The sequence below is a fragment of the Babylonia areolata genome, chromosome 6, assembly GCF_041734735.1.
Source record: "Babylonia areolata isolate BAREFJ2019XMU chromosome 6, ASM4173473v1, whole genome shotgun sequence".
Lineage (NCBI taxonomy): Eukaryota > Metazoa > Mollusca > Gastropoda > Neogastropoda > Buccinidae > Babylonia > Babylonia areolata.
The window spans coordinates 34,705,480-34,725,464 of NC_134881.1; the positions used below are offsets into that span (position 1 = coordinate 34,705,480).

At 42.9% G+C, this 19,985-nt stretch overlaps 1 protein-coding gene across 1 annotated transcript; it reads right to left on the bottom strand.

The window, feature by feature from the left end:
* Positions 1–18,833, bottom strand: LOC143282960 (uncharacterized). The gene is made up of 13 exons (XM_076588888.1): positions 18,682–18,833; positions 18,027–18,089; positions 16,754–16,850; positions 16,388–16,563; positions 14,453–14,546; positions 12,223–12,407; positions 11,794–11,878; positions 8,379–8,560; positions 7,304–7,400; positions 5,564–5,742; positions 3,869–3,944; positions 787–943; positions 1–739 (listed from the first exon to the last, which is right to left on the bottom strand). Exons 1-12 carry the CDS (start codon positions 18,712–18,714, stop codon positions 789–791), a joined length of 1,422 nt encoding a protein of 473 aa, XP_076445003.1. The 5' UTR covers positions 18,715–18,833; the 3' UTR covers positions 1–739; positions 787–788.
* Between the last annotated feature and the right edge of the window lie 1,152 nt (positions 18,834–19,985).

The following is a 19,985-nucleotide window of genomic DNA, read 5'->3' on the forward strand; positions in this document are numbered from 1 at the left end:
GCAAGATTGCGATATTTATTTTCAAAACAATCATTCACATCTGGTGGTAATAAATAGAATTCCAAAAGAACACAAATGTTTGCAAATGTTCGGCTCTTAAAAAAAATGCAACAACTGTTGTTTTTAATACACATTTTCTTCTTCACACAAAGATCGATTTTGCTCGACTTGGATGTGGCTGACATAAAAAAACATACTCATTAGCAGCTGAATTTCAATCTGTTTACTGGATTACACCCGTTATTTCATATATGAACGATCAAACAAACAAAACAAGAAAACAAAATCTGTAACTCCCAAGTGCACTGAGACATGAAAAAAGGATTTCGGAGTAATGTACACTCAAACCATGAATAAATATATATGTATAATTCATGGCTCTATCAGTCCTTCGGCTTTGAAAGCTTGTCAGTTCGTAAACAAAAACATTCTTTCAGACGGATTCTTTTATTGTGATAAAAAGAACAGGTACCGCAAACTCCAATCCATAGTATTCACGCCACTTCACATCAATCGGAATTTTTTTTTTTTTTTTCCTGACTTCGGTCCAGATCTGTCACTTTTCTTTATTTCTGAATGTGAAAACAATATACTATCCACAAAAGTTCAATATAAATTTCTAATTTCGAGGACATCGTTTATATGTATAGCATTGCTTCCCACCAGGTTGTTGAAAAGACAGACCAATACAATACCAGAACAACAAAGCGAAAGCACACGTGGCAACAGCCGATTCTCCAGCAAAAGAATAAATATTAATCAAGAGACTGGTGTACTTATTCATCTACTTATTGCATCGGTCGGACACAGCGACGTCCACACTCGGTGCTACAGCAGATTTTACCAGGGAAACAGCTGTTGGGGTCGTTCTCTGAACACGTGTCCTTGCGAACGCAATGGGGATTGATCCAGGCAGGGAAGAAAGGGCACCTCTTCACCGGCTCTGCAAAAAAAAATAAATAAATAAAAAAAAAAAATAAATAAATGAAGGGCTGAAAGAGACTTGAACCTTCTGCCTCTTTTTGGGGGTGTGGGGGAGTGGAGATAAGGTAGCGGGTGGATGATACAAATTGCAGAGACCGAGACTGACACACGACCGACATCCTGTAAGAACTGGTGGGCAGTTCTGTGCGGCGCCCCAATGACTTCAGAGTTTAAACTCGTTCAATCCCCTCTCTAGATATATCTGTATGTATCTATATATATCTATATCTATATGTGTGTGTGTGTGTGTGTCTATGTGTGTGTGCGTGTCTGTGTCTGTGTTATTTGCTTTTTTTGTCCATCTACTATAATTATTGTCTTATTGTCTTTTTTATTTATTATCTATTTACTTACTTATCTATTATTATCTTTTTGTTTCTTTCATATATTTTTTTCTCAAGGCCTGACAGACTAAGCGCGTTAGGTTACGCTGCTGGTCAGGCATCTGCTTAGCTAGCAGTTGTGGTGTAGCATATATGGATTTGCCCGAACACAGTGACGCCTCCTTGAGCTACTGATACTTAACCCTGGGGAAGTTTACACTCTCAATAGGCTTCCATGCCATGTTGATGCAGGGGAAAAACCCGCAGACAACACGTTCACTGTTTTTTCTCCAAAGTACATGTGGACGCTTCCGTGTGTGCCTGCACCCATTGTGAACACAGCGTAGGCCTCCAGGGGTGGTGCAGGATTGTTCCAAGGGCGGGTGGAGACAGTGCTTCTCTCGGTCCTCTCCAGCACCTACGGGTGTTTCTTCTTTGCCTGGACTAGGCTGACCCTGAAGAAAGGTCCAGTGACGGTGAAGAAAGACCCACTGACCACAGGGAAAGTCCTGTTGACAGTGGGAAAGACTACAACTTGGGATTCTCTCTTGAGGGCACATAAGACCATATGGCTGTGTCTGGAGTGGCACTGTCTTCATCTGTCTGCAGGCAGGGGCGGTTTGGTCTGTGGGGTGTGCTCAGCAGCTGGAGGGTGGTGTCTTTTGCCGGTGGGCTCTGCAGTCATGAAATACTGGCTGGTACACCCATGGGATACTTTTTAAGGCTGTTGCGAGTTGCATCCTGTGGTCTCTTTTGCCTCTGTTCGGGAGTGGTTATGTCCCTTGAATTCTTAATGGAGTGTCCTGCACCCATCGTGAACACAGCGCAGGCCTTCAAGGGTGGTGCAGGATTGTTCCAAGGGCGGGTGGAAACAGTGCTTCTCTGGGTCCTCTCCAGCACTTACGGGTGTTTCCCTTTCTTCTTTTCTTCTCCAAAGTACATGTGGACATTTCCGAAAACACTAGATCGGAGTTAGTTCCCTTTCTTTGTGGTTAATTCATATGTATCAACGTGAAAACCATTTTATGAGACGAAATTACGGCGCCAGAGCATTGCTCGAACGCAGTGATTATTGAGCTGAGATGGAGGAGGAGGAGGAGGAAGCAACAACAATACACATTGGGTTGCGTGGGGTGGGGGGTGGGGGTGGGGGGGGGGGGGAGGGGGGGGGGAGAATGCGTGAGCTGCCATTGATTTTTTTAAAGTGGACTGGGTGGCTGATGATTGATTGAATGTCATTTTAATGACCCCTTGCGCATATCAAATTTTTGAAAGCAGTGTGGCGTGCATTTGAGGAAGGTGGCAGAATGGTTTAAGACGCTCATCTGCCAAAACAGTCCATGAGGGCCTGGGTTCGAATCCCGCTCTCGCCTTTTCTTTGGCTGGAAAATCAAACTGAGCGTCTGGTCATTCGGATGAGACGATGACGGGCGCAATAGCCGAGTGGTTAAAGCGTTGGACTGTCAATCTGAGGGTCCCGGGTTCGAATCACGGTGACGGCGCCTGGTGGGTAAAGGGTGGAGATTTTTTACGATCTCCCAGGTCAACATATGTGCAGACCTGCTAGTGCCTGAACCCCCTTCGTGTGTATATGCAAGCAGAAGATCAAATACGCGTTAAAGATCCTGTAATCCATGTCAGCGTTCGGTGGGTTATGGAAACATACCCAGCATGCACATCCCCGAAAACGGAGTATGGCTGCCTACATGGCGGGGTAAAAACTGTCATACACGTAAAAGCCCACTCGCGTGCATACGAGTGAACGCAAAAGAAGAAGGATGAGACGATAAACCGAGGTCCCGTGTGCAGCATGCACTTGGCGCGCTGAAGAAGACGCCACGGCAACGAGAGTGTTGTCCTCTGGAAATATTCTGTAGAGGAAATCCACTCTGATAGGTACATAAATATAATGTTCATGCAACTCAAGGCCTGACTAAGCGCAATGGGTTATGCTACAGGTCAGACATCTGCCTAGCAGATGTGTTGCAACGTGTATGGATTTGCCCGAACGCAGTGACGCCTCCTTGGAAAAAAAATGAAACAGATGCATTTCCTTCTTCATGTGGACTTTTAACTAGTGTCATTGATTTTACTGAGCACAGTTATTGCAAACCTGCAAGGGACAAAACCTGGCCTTTTTGTTCAGTTTTAACTGAGCAAGGTGATCGTAGACCTTCACAGAAAAGCATGCCCGTCAACTGGGGGGAGGGGGCGAAGGGGGGTAGGAAAGGGAGCTAAGTGTAAATCCTTTCAAAGACACACACATATGAATAAACCACAAAGAAAGGGAACTAACTCCGATCTAGTGTTTTCAAAGACACGGGAAGTCTTCAGGGGGAGACAATCATGTGTGACAGGTCCGATGTGACTTGCAGTTTCGTCCCTTATGGACCTTGTGAGCTGTCTTTGGTAATGGCGGTGACCCACCTCACGCCCCCCTCCGCACCCCCTCATCCAACATACACACAAGCACACACATTCAACCAGCCCAAACACACACACACACACGCGCGCGCGCGCGCGAAATATAGATCTTTCTGCCCACATATCTCTCTACTCACCACACTCGGGCCGTGAAGAGCAGCCCAGTTTACCACACTGCCTCTTCATCACACACTCCTGGTCTGGCCCGCAGTCCTGCACAGACGAAAACGACAACTGAGCTGGTTAATTCTTCAGGCGCTCATATTTATCTCCCTTCTTCACACTCGGCAGAGACAGAGCGCGAAAGATAAAGGCAATAAGTTTATTTCTTGTGCTCCCTGGGGGCATTGAAACGTTACATACATACATCTTTTACATAATATACCACGCAATGCCCAGAGCAGGGTTTTTGTTGTTCTTTTCTGCTCTGTTATCTGCTCCGTTTCAGTTGCATTGCACTCACACCGCTCATTTCGATTATCCTAAACACAACCATCACAGCCGGCTTCGTCTGTCGCAGTCTCAGCGCCGGCAGTCCACAAACTTTTGTCACTGAGCCAGAGGAGGGAGGAGGAAGGTGGAAGAAGGGTTAACTCTCCATACGAACGGCGAAAGACGACGTTAACAGCGTTTCTCCCCAATTACCACCATCAAAATATTACAGGTGGAAGGCTTTTACACTGAAGAGGTCAATGTTGACAAAGAATACCACAATTCTGACGACGGAAGCTAAAGGTCGGATCACTGAGACACCCACTGGACATCCGAGGGGTCTGGCCGTACTGAGTGAGTTAAGACGCACATCTAGCCTATACAGTGTCCGTGACGGTCTGGGTTCGATGCTCGCTCTCGCGCTTTCTCCCAAGTTAGACTGGAAAATCAAAGTTAGCCCTCTAGTCATTCGGATGAGACGATAAACCAAGGTCCAGTGTGGAGCACGCATATGGCGCACTGTAAAACGAACCCAAGGCAGCAAAAGTGTTGTCCTCTGGCAAAATTCTGAAACCCACTGTCTGTGATGTACACAAATACACCTGCATACATTCAAGACCTGTCTGGCGTGTTGGGTCATACTGCTTTCAGACAACTGTCTAGCAGATGTTATGTGGCGTATATGGATTTGTCCGAACTCAGTGACGCCTCCTTGAGAAACTGAAATTGAAACGGAGCCAAACTGTGTATCCCCCTCCCCCTTCCCTCCACACCCTCTCACTAGAATGGAGACCACCACCAGAACCACCCAAGAACGACAGATTGAATGTAACATTATGATTTTCATAACGTAAGTCAACTAGGTATTCTTTCAGTCTGGGACTTAAGTACGTTTAAGTTAACTCTGTCTACATGTAACAGGGTATATATACATTTTTTCTATCTTAAACTGTAGTAAGCCAGTTCTTCGCCTTAAATATTTCTACAGTGCCATAGTCTATCTTCAAACAATCAATCTTGAACTGTAGTATGCGAGCTCTTCGTCTTAGATATTTCTACAGTGCCATAGTCTATCTTCAAACAATCAATCTTGAACTGTAGTATGTGAGCTCTTCGTCTTAAATATTTCTACAGTGCCATAGTCTATCTTCAAACAATCAATCTTGAACTGTAGTATGCGAGCTCTTCGTCTTAAATATTTCTACAGTGCCATAGTCTATCTTCAAACAATCAATCTTGAACTGTAGTATGCGAGCTCTTCGTCTTAAATATTTCTACAGTGCCATAGTCTATCTTCAAACAATCAATCTTGAACTGTAGTATGCGAGCTCTTCGTCAAATATTTCTACAATGCCTTAGTCTATCTTCAAATAAACGAACAAAATAATTGCAGAACTTACCACCGTTTTGCAGGTTTGTCCAGGCTTGGGCAGTGGCGCTGGTTTCGGGTCCTGACAGCGGGAACCACAGTAAGAGGGGCAGCACTTCTGGGCACCAGGGCACTCCACATCACTCTGGCACCGGCTTCGGCAGAACCAGCTGGATAAGCTGAACCTGGGTTTTGGGCACACGCCTTGCTCTGCACAACACAACACCAGATGCAATAGTGCTTACATACAAGCGCACCTGTTTTCGTCTGTCCATCTGGCTCTGTTCGTCTCTCAATGTCTCTCCTCTCCTTGTCTCTCAAACGCATACATACACCTACCAATGCACAGACACAGACTCACACACACACACACACACACACACACACACACACACACACACACACACACACACACACACACACACACACACACACACACACTATCTCACTCACAAGCACAGAGCAAGTGGGTGAACGAGCATATTTTGTCCTAAGTAGAAACCTGTACATTCTAAGCAACACTACTCAGTTCACTAATTTGTTCAAAACTCATGTATGATCACGTCTTAACTCCTAGCTATGATGACAAAAGTCACATATTCAGTATGCACAGGACAGGACTTTATATAAGATTTTCTTGCCGTCCTGTTCATCGATATCTGTGTTGTATTGTGACATGTTCCAAATAAAATACTGTTTAAACCAGTCAGGAGAGGCGAGCAAAGATGTATGACATCATACCTATTTAAAACAACAACAACAACAGCAAGATATACGAAGTTTTTTTAGTGCACTGTATATAGGCAAAAAAAAAAAGGATACTGAATGTTTGAAATAGAACAGTCATGTTGCTACCATTTACAGTGATAAATGGAAATAAAAACTAACATCACATTCTATCGGACACACACACACACACACACACACAAAAAAAACTTGGCAATATGACAGAAATACAGATGGTGGAAACTCAATTATGAAGCAAGATAAAGCAAGCACTTTTTTGCTTTAAAAAATCACGCCAACCTAATATCTATTAATCAACACATATCACCCTAAATATGCAAACACATCACAACAATACTGTTCATGTTCATATAAATGTTTAGATTTAAAAGAATGTTGACTTTTTATGTTTTTGGCGTTACCTCAATGTGCATAGTGCGGTTGCATTACAAAAAATAAAGCCTTTATATTCTTTGATGATGTTTTTTATTTACATGTTTTCATTGTATCTGTTCATTGTGTATTCATATGTATTCTTTACATGTTTTCATTGTATCTATTCATTGTGTATTCATATGTATTCTCTTTATCCTGTGATGTACATGAGTAGCCTATTATGTGAACTGATATATCCTTGTATTTATGTTTTATGAAATACATATTCTAAGAATAATTTCCATCCATGTATTCCTTTACTTTTCGTCTTTTTTCCTTTTTATGATCTGTTTATGCGTAACTCTGTGTAAAAGTCGAATGAAGAAAGGAATTTTTTTTTCTCATCTAAATAGATTATGTTGTTATATTACATGTAACAAAAACGAACACAAGAAAAAAAACGAAAAAAAATGTTAACAAAAATGATGGTCACTTCTGGCTGATTGTAGCCATACAACATACAGCACAAATGACATCAGGCTTCAGAGTGGAAAGCAGACAGACAGACAGAGAGACAGACAGACAGACAGGCAGGCAGGCAGGCAGGCAGACAGACAGACAGGCAGGCAGGCAGGCAGGCAAACAGGCAGTGCAGATGGCAAAAACTCACTGTCAGGATCGGGAACGCACTCTGGAAATGGGCTGGGGCAGGGTGTGGTCACACAGTATATCACTCTCATCACACACTTATGTCCAGCTTTGCACTTCTATTGAAACAGACACAACATAAAAAAACAACAACACATAAATACATAAAATAAACATTCCCCCATGAATGAAACGTCATACGCTGCAAATTAACGAAGATTCCAGGATTAGAAACAGCCACTGAAAAAAGAAGAAAAAAAGAACACGGAATAAGCAACACAACGCTTTTCAAAATCGAAGCAAACTTTTTTTTTTTTTTGGGGGGGGGGGGGGGGGGGGGGGGGGGGGGGGGAGCAGGGAGGGGGAAAATGGGGGGGGGAGGTCGGGTTCGGGGCGAGGGGGGTCATAACAGGAACATTTTATACACCATTTCTGCAATAAACTGTACAGACTGAACTGGCTGGGCTGGTTTTTTGTTTGTTTGGGTTTTATTTTTCGTTTTTTATTTCGTTTCGAGGGGGAAGTCCTGTGGAGAGGAAAGGAGACTATTCCTTTATTATATACCCAACAGCTGATTCATTCTTCTCTTTATGTTTTGTCTCTTAATGATCTGCAGCGTATGGTCGTCGCGACTAAAACGTTCTCCTTAGGTATATATACCTTTATATGTGGATGCATTTTGTCCAAGCAAAATTTAAATGACATGTTCCGTGACAAACAGGCTTGTGCTTTAAGCACATTGGATATAATCTGTCACGCCCCTATTTGAAAGCTAAAAACAACAACAACAACAACAACAAACAAAAAACAAAAAAAAACAAACAAACCGACAACTTTGATTTAAAAAGCCTGAGTGCACTAAGTATACTTTTACTTTATTATTGTCTTACACAATTTGTTCAATAACAATGTGTGTAGTAACAATGTCAAATATCTTTTCAACCCCCGATTCCCACACTCTATACCATTTTACTTTCAACATCTACGTTGCTTCCCATAGAAAAAATCTAAGTTTTGAAGCTGAACGTTTCCCCTTACGTAAGTATCAGACATGTGCGTACAAGCACGTGCATGCAGCGTCATGTCACACCACTTACCACTGTGTCACAGGTTGGCTGGGGACGGACTAAAGTCTGACCCTCAACAGACTGACACACGGTGGCCCCACAGCCATTCTTGCAGCACTTGTCGCTCCCTTCACAGTCACTGTCTCGGGTGCACGTGTTGGCGCAGATACCCGCTTCAAAAGGCCTGGGTTTGCGGCACTGTCCGGGTTTTTCTGTTGAAAATAATTCGTGATGTTCACATGTTGTCTTACTCTGGTGATATTTGATTTTTAAATGAACGATGATCTTTGTAGTTGCATTTCTTGTGAAGAGAGACAGAGAGAGAGGGGATGAGGGAGAGTGTATGTGTGCGTGTGAGTGCGCGTGGTGTGTGTATGCGTGGTGTGTGTGTGTGTGTGTGTGTGTGTGTGTGTGTGTGTGTGTGTGTGTGTGTGTGTGGGGGGGTGGGGGGGTGGGGGGGGGGGGGGGTGGGTAGATGTGCAATGCGGTTTGGCTGACTGAAATGGAGAGGCACGTAAATTTCAGTAATCTGTATATTTGTATATAACTATTTCCATTTGGTGCCATTTAATTTCTCTTTTTATTTTCTATTCATTTTATTTGTTTGTTGTTTTCTTCTTATGTTGGACATGTGCTGCTGCCAAAAAGAAAATCTCTGTACCAAAGTATAGACAATAAAGTTTGTGTATTGTGTATTGTATTGTATTGTTCAGAAGCTGTTTTCACTTTACTTTAAAAAACAACAACATCTATTATTAGCTGAAGAAAATTTGGTAGACTGCTCTGTTGGAATAATTAAAGGATTTAAAAATGATCTGGGTGCGGCCCGGCCCCCTTAGAGTGTAAGGAGTTAAGGGCCAAAACACTTGACTGAGGGGGGCTTCTTCTCTGAAGACCTTGTACTGTCCAGCTCTCCCTAGAGATTATCACAATGCATTTATGATCAGCTGAACAAAATTTGGTTAGAATAATGTAAGGATCTAATAATGTACTTCAAAGAGGGCTGTCTAAGATCACAGTCTGCCTTTACCTTCCACATGTGTAGTCACTTGGATGTACAATTTGTCCTGGTGTGAACATTAAACATATTAAATCTGGCATCATGTTGAGCTTCCACAGACATTAAACTTATCAGTTTTCTGGAACCACTTAACTTGATGTACCTACCCACTATTTTGTCTTCCACTTAACTTGGTATACCTTTCTATTTGTCTTCCACTTAACTTGGTATACCTACCTATTTGACTTCCATTTAACCTGGTATACCTACCTATTTGTCTTCCACTTAACCTGGTATACCTACCCATTTGTCTTCCACTTAACTTGGTATACTCACCAATTTGTCTTCCACTTGGTATACCTACCCATTTGTCTTCCACTTGGTGTACCTACCAATTTGTCTTCCACTTAACTTGGTATACCTACCCACTTGTCTTCCATTTGATATCCCTACCCAATTGTCTTCCACTTAACTTGGTATATTTACCCATTTGTCTTCCCCCTAACTTGGTATACCTACTTTGTCTTCCACATAACTTGGTGTACCTACCCAACTGTCTTCCACTTAACTTGGTATACCTAACCATTTGTCTTCCACGTAACTTGGCATACCTACCCATTTGTCTTTCTCTTAACTTGGTATACTTAACAGTTTGTTGTCCACTTAACTTGGTATACCTACCCACTATGTGTCTCCCACTTAACTTAGTATACCTACCCACTATTTGTCTCCCACTTAACTTGGTATACCTACCCACAATTTGTCTCCCACCTAACTTGGTATACCTACCCATTTGCAACAAAACAAAGAATCAACAGACAAAACAAACACCGACATAGTCAGTGCTTATATCATAATTCGTAATCACACATTGTTAATCCGCCAAGCCACCACCTGTTGATTGGAGTTCACTGATTTATACACATGTGGCAGTTATACAGAGATGTGAAGAAAACAACAACAACAACAACAACAACAACAACCACACACACACACACACACACACACACACACCAAAAAAAAACAAAAAAATACACCCAACAACACATGGTAAAATGCCTGTATGCATTGCAAAAATTGTCATCAATCATGGAAAGCCCGAATACTCACCAGTATCATCCACACACACAGGCTGGGGGTAGCAGGGCGCTCGGATACACTTGTCAACAAATCGGCATGCAAGAACAAGCTTTCCTCTTTTAAGTTAAGGTTAAAGGCCACCGCGTGTTGGGTTACGCTGCTGGTCAGGCATCTGCTTTGCAGATGTGTAGCGTATATGCATTTGCCCGAACGCAATGACGCAATCCTTAAGTGAACTAAAAGGCCACCAAAGCAGTGAATATGGCCGCTGTGTCCCTTTGGCTCAGCTTGGGAAGACGGGGCCCATATCCTCTCCTTCCGCCTTTTTGACCTTCCCTACCCTAAGTCGGGTATCCATTGACACCTGGGTGGAGTGAGGAAAATCAGGACAAAATGCCTTTCCCAGGGACAAAACATGGTGAAATGAGGCCTCGAAGCTTGGTCACTGGTGTACACTAAGTCACAAGTCTAACGCATAACCGATTCTTCCACGATGCTTAACTTGATAATTTCCTATTTAATAATTTAACACGAAACAATCACTGTCAAACAGTTATACACAGAGCCAGAATGACAGTCTTTGCTCCCTTTAATCGGATTATTTGCAATTTCATGGGAAATACCACTGCAAGCTCTCTCTCGGTGGAACACAACAGAACGTGGAAATGACAGAACACATGAAATAAAACTTTACGTCTACTTCACGTCCCTTTGATCCCTTACTTGCGTGTGCATGTGTGCATACATGCGCGTGCCCACAACATTACAGTGCAAGGAAACGAAGTACAGGTAAAATGACTATTCTATTATCAAAAGATTAATACACCCTCCTGCCACTCTCCACATCCCGATCTCAGTGGGAAAAAATCCAAACCGATGACTATTGAATAGCTGGGGAAAGAAAGGGGAAAGACAAGGACGGGAGGAGGGAGGGGATGGTGGCAAGAAATGGGGAGCGTGTGCAACAGGGTCCGGGTGTGATTGGAGAGCACGGTATTCAAACCTTTTGAAGACGGCAATTTAGGGACTTTTTTTTTTTTTTTTTTTTTTACAGCTTGTGTGACTGCAGTTTCGTTTCTTGTTGTGGGCTCGTCAGTTATATCGACCATGGCAGTGCGAACTGTCTCCAACGGTAAGTGATCTACAAAGAGAGAGAGAGATATGAAGAGATGGAGAGGGATGGAGAGAGAGAGAAAGAGGAAGGGATGGAGAGAGAGAAAAAGGGATGGAGAGAGAGAGAAAGAGAGGAAGGGATGGAGAGAGAGAGAAAGAGAGGAAGGGATGAAGAGAGAAAAAGAGGAAGGGATGGAGAGAGAGAGGGAGGGATGGAAAGAAAGACGTTTAATTCACCAGCGTCAAACTCACCGCAGTATGGTTTCAGAGAGTTAGATTTGCAGCCCCGTCCATAACACTCCATCCTCAGCACACAGAAGTGGTCTGGCAGGCAGTGCTGTCCGCAGAAAAATCACTGGTCACTTCTGAATTCACGATTTTCTTTGACCTTTAACTTTTTATTTTCTCTTTTTGTGATCATCAGCATTACAATATACTCGACTGCTGCAACCAAACCTTTACATTTACAATTCTGTATCCCGGAATGTATTTCGTTCAGGCAAAAGTTTCACATTCTCCATATTGCAAAGCATGTTTGCCAAACCCCTTATGACAAAGCAATGTCTTCGCAGAAGAAGGCTCAGTTTTGAAACTGAACGTTCCCTCATTGGCGAAGTTGTCAGCGAACATACCATGGAAGGAAGCAGCAAAAGCACCAGCAGTCAGTGTCACACCACTTACCATTCTAGCACAGGTGGAGTGTCGGGAACGGACAGAGGTCAGTCCCACCGGAGTCTGACACTCGGTGGCCCCACAGCTGACCTCGCAGCACTTGTCCCTCCCGTCACAGTCACTGTCCTGTTGGCACGTGCTGGTGCAGTTGTCCCCGTCGGTGGCGCCTGGCTTAGGGCACACTCCGTCTTTACCTTCCACACAGCATCACTGGCGTCAAGGATTTGGGGATCACGTGTGTGTCAGTGTGGTTAACACAGTGGTTTTGATTGTCCAGCTGCGTGGTGTATGTAAATTGTGTGCGCGCGCACACACACACACACGCGTACGTGTGTGTGTGTGTGCGTGTGTGCGTGTGTGCGTGTGTGCGTGCGTGTTCGTTCGTCTTTCGTAAACGCTATCAAATTCATTTTTTCTGGAAATTCCTGTCTGTAGACACTAAAATTTGACTTAGAAAAAAAGTCCCACCCTCTCCCCCATCCACACACACACACACGATATCAATGGCAATGTCTTCTAGGAAGGGTACAAAATGAAGGATGCAGCTGAATGTTTTTGAATTATTTGTGCAAAGGCCTCATCACTCCGTGCATTGTGTCCACGAATGACCATTTAAATCAGATGCTCTTGACTCAGTACATAATTTGTCACACTGTTAGACTTAACTCATACCGTGCATGTGCGCGTAAAGAGTTTCTGGTTCCATTCTTTCTGGTTTCTGAATGGAACAAAGGCTAACTTCCGCAATCATTTGGAGAAAAGCATTTTGTCGATTTTGAAGATGAGCGTTATTTTCATGAATTAAGAAAAATGAGTGGCGTATTTGCATTCCTGTCAAAGATTACAATCACTACGAGAGGTCGGAACATGTTTGGATATTACAGTTATTTGAATAGTTTGTATTCCTTTGGTCAACCTGATTTGTTACAGAAGTCAACATGAACATATTTAGAGTAGGAGAACGCGTCTGATCCACAATGTTTGTCGATATTCTTTTAAACTTTTTACTATCTATCAAACGCGAAAAGTCACGATAAAGACACGAAAAGTGAAAATGTTACAAACCTATATACTGTGAAACAGTTTTCGTCTATTTTGTGTCACACGCACAGAGCAAGGCCGAGAGAGTTAACTCTCTCCATACGAACGGCGAAAGAGACGACGTTAACAGCGTTTCACCCCAATTACAACCATCAAAATATTACACGCGGAAGGCTTACACTGAAGGTGAATGTTGACAAAGAATACCACAATTCTGACGACGGAAGCTAAAGGCTGGGTCATAGAGACACCCACTGGACATCCGAGGGGTTTGGTGTAGAGGAGAAGAGAGGACTGGCCGTACTGAGTGAGTTAACGAGATTTTTCCCTACACTGGAACCAGTACGTGTCAAGCAACCCTCATGGGGAAAGCCCAGAAACAATTCATGCCAACCTAATATCACTACTTAAACGTGAGCATCCTCACCATGCAAAGGTGCTAAAAATCATCCCTATTAAAAGTATTCTAAACAGGCAATTTTCACTTCCAGGTTTTACAGGCATACAGACAGGCCAATGGCAAAATTCTGCAGAAAAACCCACTTCGTCAGGAAAACCTGAAAAAACCCAAAAAATCTGCATGCAAGAAAAAAAGGAAAAAAAAAGACTGCTCTTGTGTCAGAATATCAGATCAAAGTGCCAAGTTTAGAGAAGAAAAATATAAACAATCCAGTTTGCATATAATTTGGCTTCTTTTAAACAAAAATTTTGTGCCCATCCCAGAGGTGCAATATTAACAAGATGACTGGAAATAACTGGATTTTTCCTATTTTTATTCCAAATTTGGTGTCGACTGACAAAGTATTTGCAGAGAAAATGGCAATGTTAAAGTTTACCACGGACACACAAACACGGACACACACACACACACACACACACACACACGCGCGCACACACACACACACACACACACACACACACACACACAACCGAACACCGGTTAAAAAAGACTTTGCACAAGTGAGTCAAAAAAGGGTGGCGCTCTCAGTGTAGCGACGCGCTCTCCCTGGGGAGAGCAGCCCGAATTTCACAGAGAAATCTGTTGTGACCAAAAAAGTAATACAATGCTATACAATGCAATGTAATACAACAATGCAGTACAATACAATACAATGTTTCTGACCACTGTGTGGCCACCATCAGTGCAACAGGCTGCAAAGTAAACCAACATAGCGTGCGGGTGGTTTAAAGAACTCACTGGGTGTAACGGGAACACACACAGGCTGACTGAGGCATGGAGGACTGTCACAGGGTTCGTCTTTCAGCACACAGTGATATCCAGCTGCACACGGCTGTCATGAAAAACAAAAAACGCTGCTATTCAGTAACAGTACCCGGATTTACAATGTGCTTAAATAACTGATGTAGCCGTGTTGGGCAGGGTTCTCTCACCACAGCAGTTTTCTTTAAGGCTTTATTGAGGACGCGACGGGGAACGTATCGGGACTTGGGTAAAGGGAACAGGAGAGCGGGGGGTTAAAGGGCAAGGGACTGTCCTCGTGAGAGGAGGGAAATAAGTAAATGATTACCCTATGGACAAAACAAAGTCCTCGTAAGCAAGCGTACAGTAATGTCTACGTTCATTCACTCACTCCAAACATCACTCTACCAAATATTTCACATGAATCTACAATTGTTACAAACGTGTGATAAGACTAAACTATCCCATTAATTGAAATGAGCAATTGCTTCCCAATTCGAAATTGTCAAATTTCTTAAAGATAAATAATTTATATAAATCCTAGAAACTTAAAAACTTAAGTTGAGGTTACATTTCTGTTAAGATTAACTCGGTCATTCGAAATAATTGCAAATCCGTTCAAATGCATAACATCTAAACTCAAAGTAAACATAGAATATTAATTAGGAAATACAAATAGCATTTATTTTTTGTATCAATTTCTCAATGCTAGAAATGCTTACTGTGAAGTATATATTTCACTCACCCTATCAGGTTGACAGAGGCCCGCACACACACTGCTCTTGCCTGTTCTCTTTTAAAGCTAACTGAGAACTGATGAAATTATTGGTTCTACAAGGAAAGGGTAGGAAAACTCACTTCGTTAAAACATAAGATGCAGCACATCCACCCTACATGATTTTGCACGTGAAGTAATGATGCTAAAGCTAACACGGGTCATGAACGTGCACTCTCTCTGCGGGGCAAAGAACAATTTCACCCTGTTACACTGACATTTAAATAGACGCTTATGAAGAACTTGAGCGTATCAAACATTCTTGTCAGAGTGACGTCACATGCACAGAGCAAGGTCTAGTGAATTAACGAATTTTTCCTTACACTGGAAGCAGTATGTGTCAAGCAACATTCATGAAAGTCCAGAAACAAATGCCGATCTAACATACCTAAATACATGTTACACTCCGTCCCCAAAACACAAAGGAAACTGCGCAGTGTCATGCCATTCCTGTCCATACACATTTCATCATCCTCAACAAAATCTACACAAACTGAGCAGCATTCTCGCCCCCCCCCCCCCCCTCCACCCACTTTCCCGCATCCCCAGTCCAAGTCTCATTTCGACCATGTTTCAGACTTTCCAGATTAACCTGAAATTAATCCTCAAAAAAATGAAAACTAATCCCATTATAGATTCCCAATTGCATCATAAATGGCAGGGGGACCACGCTCATGTGCCCTCTGAACAGTCAGCTGATTGCTATGGTGTCTACTGACACGGTGCTGCAACAATTAGGCACATTTCATTAGACGCGTGTGCATACACATACGCACACGCGCGAGCACGCACACACAATCCTTTTGTAATTCGCAATGAACGTCTTTTATTTAGGTTTTTCTTTCTTTTTTTTTTTAATCAACGAATAACCAAGTTCTGATAACTTTTGACTAAGTTTTGCCAAAGCAGTGAACCCACTTCCCTCACACCAAAAGAAAACGAAACCCATTCTGATGTACACAAATATACATGCAGACATTCAAGACCTGGCGGGTGCATTGGGTCATGCTGCTCTCAGGCATGTGTCTAGCAGATATGGTGTAGCGTATATGGATTTCTCTGAACGCAGTAAATCCTTGAACGGAAGCTGAACTATGAGCGAGTTTTTCGTCTTAAACATTCTGCTGAGCCACAGCCTGTCAAAAAACAGAACATACCGGTTCGCAGGTCGGTCCAGACCTGGGCAGTGGCGCTGGTTGCGGGTCCTGACAGCGGGAACCACAGTAAGAGGGGCAGCACTTCTGGGCACCAGGGCACTCCACATCGCTCTCGCACCGGCTTCGGCACAACCAGCTGGGGAGGCTGAACATGGGTTTGTGGCACACGCCTTGCTCTGCACAACATCAGATGCAATCGTGCTTACATACACTCAGACTGTCCGTCTCTATGTCCATATCCCCGTCTCTCTCTCAGGCATACCCCCCCCCCCCCTTACACGCGCGCGCACGCGCGCGCACACACGCGCGCGGGGCATGAACTCCAAAGCAAACCATCATGCAGTGCAGGTGGAACAAAGAACTCACTGCTGGGTGTATCGGGAACACACACAGGCTGACTGAGGCATGGGGGATTGTCACAGGGTTCCTCTTTCAGCACACAGTGATGTCCAACTGCACACAGCTGTCAGAAAAAAAAAGTCAAACGCTGTTATTCAGCAACCATTCCCGGACTTATAACGTAGTTAGATAACTGATATTAAATAGACAATTTTATGAAGAACTCCAGCGTATCAAACGGTAATATTCACATTACTTCCCCTGTACTCTTTCGTTTCAAAGGTGGAACAAGTTGTAAACTGGTTAATAAAATTGTAAAAAAAAAAAAAAAAAAACTCAGTTCTTGCACTCCTTTTATTGACCTTTACGGCATTGATAGGGGAAGAAATGTGGAGTATGTTATCAGTTTACAACTTTTCCGTCTTCGAAGTGAAACTCATTAAAAAAAGGGGGAAGGAAATGTGAATATCGCCCTCAGTCCTGTCAATACGTGTTTCATCCTGGTAACAAAAATTAGACAATATTTCAACCATTTTTCGGGAATTTTGAATTAACCTTAAAGTAGTCCTCAAAAAATGAAAACCAATCCAACTGTACTTTCCCAATTGTATTATACGTGGCAGAGGATCAACGCTTATGCGCCCCTACCCGTCACCCCACGTATACTTAGTTGTTTGCAATGGTGTCAACGAGACGGCACTAACAATTCGGCACATGTCATTCACACACTCACTCACGCACGCACGCACACACACACATACGCACACACAATCCTTGTTATGTAACTCACAAACTTCTTATTTGGGTTGTATCAGTATCAGTAGTTCAAGGAGGCGTCACTGCGTTCAGTCAAATCCATATACACTACACCACATCTGCCAAGCAGATGCCTGACCAGCAGCGTAACCCAACGCGCTTACTCAGGCCTGAGAGAAAAATAAATAAATAAATAAAATAAAATAAATAATAAAATAAATAAATAAATAAATAAATAAATAAATAAAACAAAAAATCAATAGAGTTAAATAAAATAAATAGATAAATACATAAAAATACTACTACATTTTTTTTATTTTTATTTTATTTTTTATTATAAATCGACGAATAACCGAGGTCTGACTATAGATTAGTTTTGCCAAAGCAGTGACCCCACTTCCCCCTCAACAAAGGAAAATGAAAAATCCTACATAGGTTAAACCCTATGAGTGGGGCGTAATTTTTTTAAATTTTTTATGCGAAATAATATAACATCCAAGGAACGTTCCAGAATTAATCATAGGGATTTAATCTTCAAACATACCGTGGCAGCACATGTGTGTGGAAAACTCCCAGGCCCTAAACTCTGTGCTGCAGCCACAGCCAGCTGTAGACAAACCAACATCTAAAGTTAACATTGATCTGAATCATTTTCTTGAGGGAGAGAGAGTGGTGAGGGAGGGGGGGGACATGGGGGGATACAGAAAGGGTAAATGAGGGAGAAAGATGAGAAACAGTCATAGACGGCAAAGACTGAAAACGGGAGGGGGGGGGGGGGAAGATCGAGACTTAACACTTGGACACATCGACACTTTCATGTCAATGGCCACGAGGTCCATACGACATGGGTGAATGCGTCAAAATATTTTCATTGCATAATAAAGAAAGCTTTAGAATAAACGAATGTGTACGGTGAAAGTAAATACTGAAACAAAGTCCTTTCCTTGAAGAAAAATGGTTGCGAACAACAGAAAGAAAGAGAGAAAGAGGCAGAGAGAGGTGGCAGTGCCAGGAAGAGTGAGAGAGAAAAAACAAAAAAACAAGGCTCATACTGTGCTTCCAACTTTATAAAACAGCTCAAAATAAATATTCTCTGCATTTCACATCAGTAAAGTATAAAAAAAAAAAAGCTGTATATTCAACAGCGTGAAACAAGTCTACTGTAGTCCCACGGCACTGTTAAATCTTCAATTACTTACCAAGACACTGAAGACCACTGAAGTCGACAACATTGTTGCAGCCCTGTTCGGTCCAAGAGGTGTGCAAGATGGAAATGACAGTCTCTCTCTCCTCTGTCTTTGACTTCACTGCATGGGCTGTCTTCTCTGAGTGTGTTCACAGCACTGGCTGGTTGGGTTGGACTGAGAGTAAGTGCGTGAAACAGGGAATGTTCGTGTTGCACGTGTTGCTAGTGTTGATGAACAGTGCTTCAGTTTGTTCTTCGAGCTTCTCGTGATTGGGAATTGATTAATAGGGGGGTTGTGCACACATGCTTTCGTCGGACACCCGGTTATTTTTTAGGGATAACCGCGTGCACATGCACGTCTCCAGTTCTGGTTTTTCTTGCTCACCGAAATGCTAAATTATCAAAGTGGAAATTGCCTGATGATGTGATCGAACTCTGCCGAAAAGTTGTCCGAAGAAAGGCAGTGCACAGCCAGAAAAGCTAGTTATGGTGGAGGGCCGCCCATGACGTCATATGACCTTTTTTGTCGCTCTGCAAGCGACGAAATGCTCCCAACGAAAGCATGCGCACAACTTCCTGATTGTATTTCGTTTCTGGGTAATGCCTCTTCTCCAGCAATGCATGCGTTGGATTGGGTTTTATTTATTTATTCATTTACTTATTAAATTTTATTCATCATTTAAAGATAACCACTCTCTCTTTCCTTGTCTTTGTATTGTATTGTATTTATATTTTCATCACAACAGATTTCTCTGTGTGAAATTTGGGCTGCTCTCCCCAGGGAGAGCGCGTCGCTACACTACAGTGCCACCAATCTTTTTGTATTTTTTCTTTCATGCAGTTTTATTCGTTTTTCCTATCGAAGTGGATTTTTCTACAGAATTTTGCCAGGAACACCTTTTTGTTGCCATGGGTTCTTTTACGTGCGCTAAGTGCATGCTGCACACGTGACCTCGGTTTATCGTCTCATCAGAATGACTAGCGTCCAGACCACCACTCAAGATCTAGTGGAGGGGAAGAAAATATCAGCGGCTGAACCGTGATTCGAACCAGCGCACTCATTCTCTCGCTTCCTATGCGGACGCATTACCTCTAGTCCGTCTCTGTCTTATGCTTTTTCTCTCACAAAACGTGTGCGTGCGCGCGCGCGCGCGCGTGTGTGTACGTGTGTGTGCGTGCGCGCGCGCGCATGTGTATGTGTGCAGAAATGGAGTTGGTTGTACTCGAATAAACGTGCATGACATCTAGTTGATTTTCCCTCCATCATATGGTAATGTGTTTTGTTAATGACACACATGCACTAAAATGAGTAATAAT